Source organism: Cariama cristata, unplaced genomic scaffold (assembly GCF_000690535.1).
Source record: "Cariama cristata isolate BGI_N322 unplaced genomic scaffold, ASM69053v1 scaffold12392, whole genome shotgun sequence".
NCBI classification, from domain to species: Eukaryota; Metazoa; Chordata; class Aves; order Cariamiformes; family Cariamidae; genus Cariama; species Cariama cristata.
In genome coordinates, this window is record NW_009605584.1 from 125,686 (window position 1) to 130,256 (window position 4,571).

The following is a 4,571-nucleotide window of genomic DNA, read 5'->3' on the forward strand; positions in this document are numbered from 1 at the left end:
ATTTTAGAATGCAGAATGACAAATTCCTTAACAAAGCCTTATCAAGGTCCTATTGAATCTTATCTGCAGTTCACTAAGTAAATGCTCATTACACTGAACTAATAGGCACACTCAAGTATTCAGTAAGGAAATAATAATTGTATAAAGGAACAAAGAGAACTGCTGTTTTTCTGTCTTTGAATCAAGAATGGCACCAACTTTCACTGTAATAAGGCGCTAAAATCTACTGCAGCAATTAATTTTTGTTTTCATAGAAAAGACCGCTAAAGAGTTATTCTTTCTTAAATAACCACAAAAAAAGGTAAAAGATCTCCCTAGATGTAACTCCTTTCTACCTTTCAACCCTTGGCTTTAAGAGAGAAAGGTTAACAACGGAACAATGACATTGCTTGACAATCTTCACTCTCACAGCTACTATAAATCCTCTTTGGATCAATAGGGTCTGTAATCCAAATACGGAGCACTAGCATCTGCTCTTCCTATTAGCACATGCTCCCCCTCCTGTTGACAAGACCGTACAGTTTTTCTGTCACTGACGGGCAGAAAAAGGCTAACATTGCGCTTTTTGTTCTAATGACAGCAAAGAGAAATATAAGAGAAACAAGAAAATATTCACTAAAAGTAGCCTTGAGACAGAATTCGATCAGCAAACCTGACACAGAAAGAACAGGTTCTGGTTAAGAGAACAACTGCTTAATCTAATTATTACAATTAGTCTGATGTTTGGGGGGCAATCCGGAGTGTCTTGTTATAATTTAGGATATGCTGTAGTTTTCCCCCCCTTTTACCAAGCCAATTTATTTCCAGGGATATGACACCAAGAAAAAAAAAAAAAAAAAAAAGAAAAAACCTCTGAACATTTGCCCATTTCAGGCTTCATTTGTAGCACAGCTCTTTATCTTGGGAATTCCATTGTATTTTCTTTGAGCTAGGCCTTTTCACATAGTCAAGTTTAATTTAGCTACATTCAAAAATATAGAACCATAGTAACAAGCTTTCATTAAACTAGAAGGTGCATTTAAACCAGAGCTATTCAAAAAAGAATCAAGTGTCTCAAAATTAATTTGCAATCACAAGGACATGAAAAAAAAAAATCTTAAACTACTGTCTCATTACTCTTCTGTGAGCTAAGTACTAAACCTAGCTTACTTTCTTAAGGAACTGAGGAACAGATGAACAGAGGTTCAACTAAATGAAACCTTTATCGCTACCACACGAAAGAACAACAATTCTCAGAGCTTCTATTAATAAACTCTTCTGAGTGTGTAAGAGTGCTAGTACAATATGCATGTGTGGGAGTAGTGAAGTATTTTAACAGATGTCAGGCCTGAAGCTAAATATAAAAATAAATAAATAAATGCGAGACTGAAGAAAGTTTGGGCTTGCAGTGATGACTTGATGCACTGTAGAGTGCCAAACTACTTTGCAATTTATAATTCACTAAAGATGGCTTTTTTCTTGAAGATTACTTGATAATGGAGATGCAGACCCTACTTTTCTGTATATTTTTGTTAAAATCCCCACCAAATTACACAAAAGATATTTTTACAGATATTGAAAAACACAGCTGTTTTGAACAATAGCTGATGTCATTAAAGTAAGCGTTTTTAAGAACAAATTGTATGCCTTTTGCTTAATCATAGGTACTGCTGAAAGCATAGTGATGTTAGTTTGATAGAACTGTAGAAAGGCGGTATGGCAGCATGCTATTAGTGAAACAAAACAGTGCAGGCCAATGCAGCGGTATGTCAGGGTCTGTCTTCTCTAAGAAATCCTAGCAGAATAAAATCAAAGGTGAAATTCATCCCTGATTTCTGTGTTTACAACTTCACCACAACCACTGTGCCTGAAGTCTACCATGAGCATTGATACTTTAATAGCACGGAGGACACCTAAAGTCCACAACACTTCAGAACTATTTCCGTCTTTCCACTCACTCAGTTGATATTTTTAGCATGGCTGCTTCTTCATAGCAACACACAGCTACTGTTTAAAAACATTTGTGTTATATTTGCCTGTCTTGCCCATCACACATTCATTCTTGAAGTGACTAAGGAACGTAATCTCATGACACCTTTCATACATTAAGATGAGTGCAACTTTTAAGCCTAGGTCTACCTTTTGATTGCTAAATATCAAACATGCTCTCTCTATTCCTTCAAAAGCAGGATCTCCCATTTTCTGATTGATTCCAGAATGTGTGGTTCTCATTCTATGGGTGCCTATGAGGCACTGCTTTGAGATGTAATGAACTGTAGCTTACTGAATTCAGCCTTAACTTTGGGGCTTAATCAAAAGATTATTGAATCAGGAGAAATCAAGTTCTTATTCCAGAAGATATCGCAGGTAGAGATTCTAGTTTTGTTTGTCACAGAGCATACTGTAAAGCACTGCCTGCCCACCGAAAATCTAATATAAAAGCTATCAATAACATGAAAACGGAAAGTGCTTAAGTTAGTCCCACTGCTGCCATTCTAACCAAACGCAGATGCAAGATGTGATAGCCCCAGAGTCCAGTCCCAACGAAGGGTCTCACAACAGCATTTACGAAAGTCTTGGCAAGTATTATTGACTGCTGTGCTTTTGCAAACAGTCACTTCACCACATTCCCCCGGAACACAAGGAAATTGAAGTACACGCACCAAAAGCATTACTGTAATGTACACCACTGTTAGTATTCTTAGCAGCAAGCAAAGGACCGAATCGGAGGGACAATGAACTACCATCCACTTGGCGCCTTTTCAGATGGTACCGTGTCAGGTAGCAAGGGCAGATTGGAAGCTCCCAACCTTAAATCCATCTTTACATTTCTCATTTGTAGGAGTATCTTTATGAAAAGCTAGTCTAGGTGTTTTGCTAAAGGCTTATGCTTTAAAGGCAGGTTTAACACTTTATGTAAATATTGCTGCTTTCTGCATTTGCTCCTGATCCACACTTCCTGAAAGTATTGAAGTAATTTGATATTTCCTGCATTGAGTCTTAGAAGAACAAGAGACCGATGATAAAATAAATAGCCAGTAAGCAGGTGTTCAGCAGCCAGCGGACTGAAATATATAATACGGCACCTTTTCTGATACCAGCGTAAGTACTAGTGAGTCCATTTCTCTTCTTCCTGTGGCGATACAACCAGATGCTGAAGACCATAAGGATAATCCAACAGGCTGCACCAATTCCAGCAATAAAGGCAGGCTGCTTTACTACATCGGAAATCTGCTGGGCTAAACTGACTTGATCTTCTGAAGACACAGGGTTTCCATGAGAATCTGAAAAAAAGACACCCAAATTAGCCAATTAATTTGAATGAGCAACTGTAAAAGGCAGCATGAAAAGAACTGACATAACTGTAGTTCAGTTTTTCACAGTAAAATCCTTAAGACTGCTCTTCAAAATCTCTTTTTGCAGGTCTAGATAGAAGTGGTTTGTTTTCCATACAAGACACGTACCTCCAACTTCACTGACTTTTGTTTGTTTATGAAACCCTCTAAAATTAGGCCACTAGGCATACAAATAGAAAGTTAGGCTCATAAATTTCAAACTTGGGGACTGCTTTTTTATTATTATTATTTTTATTTTAGCAAAGCAACACGAGCTTCAGAAATTTATTCAGAATGTCAGCAAAGAACACAGCAAGTAAAAGAAAGCTCAAGCATGAAACCTGTAGTTTGTCCTTTGAGCTCTGAGAATGGGAAGAAATCAGCTACCCAAATATCTGCCTTCGTAACTGAAAATCACTGAAGAATTACAAATTCAAAATACATTCATGTGAGGTTGGTATTGAGGGATACATTTTCATTTAGTGGTTCCTGACAGATGATTTAAATCTTGTATTACACAGTCTAGTGTACTCTTTGCAGTCTCTCACTTTGTCCTCAGTTAAAAAAGACTGAATATTAAAGAGGACATAAAGAAGTAAAAGTACAAAATAACCAATCCTGACCTCTTGATGTGGATGAAAAAGCTAAAAGATAACTAAAAAATGAGTTATGAATTGGTAAAAATAGTCAAGCAGTCTCATTATTACGGAACAAGCAGCCCTTTTCAAAAAAAGTTCATCCTTAAATATCCCACATTAAAATAAAGAACATGTATTTTTCCACACACTTTTCATTTTTTATAATAGAGAAAGCACCTGTAAGAATCAGTCTTTTCTGCTCTTTCCATACTGAAGTTTTGCAAGATCCTTCTAGGAACAGCAGTAAGAATATTCAGTTAGTGACCAATGCTTCCTAACTGAAATAAAGCAACTCAAAGACAAAATACTGCCTTCCTGATTTTTTACCACTATAGTGAGCACTTACTCGAAATTTCATTACTGCACAAGGTGAGGGTAAGAATTCGAAACCTTTACTCAGAGTGGATATTGCTTTACACATGCCATAGCTTAGTCTTTGAAATACCCATTTTTATTCTTGTGTAAATCCAACAGTTAGTTGCTTTTTACTATGGGTAGTGACATCAGATTCAGAATGACAGATTAGTGTTTTAAGGAGAATTAATAACAGCACTTTTCTCTTAATATAAACTGTATACAAAATAAAAACCTACTTACTTCAAAAACAATACCTTTTCCC

The 4,571-nt window shown here is 36.5% G+C and overlaps 1 protein-coding gene across 1 annotated transcript in view; it reads right to left on the reverse strand.

Annotated features, from left to right (window-relative positions):
* Positions 1-4,571, reverse strand: part of LOC104158392 (roundabout homolog 1-like) — a gene marked incomplete at its 5' end in the record, with an annotated part of 86,855 nt that overhangs the window by 34,271 nt on the left and 48,013 nt on the right. The window contains 1 exon segment of the mRNA XM_009696028.1: positions 3,066-3,263. Coding sequence (XP_009694330.1) covers positions 3,066-3,263 — 198 coding nt within the window.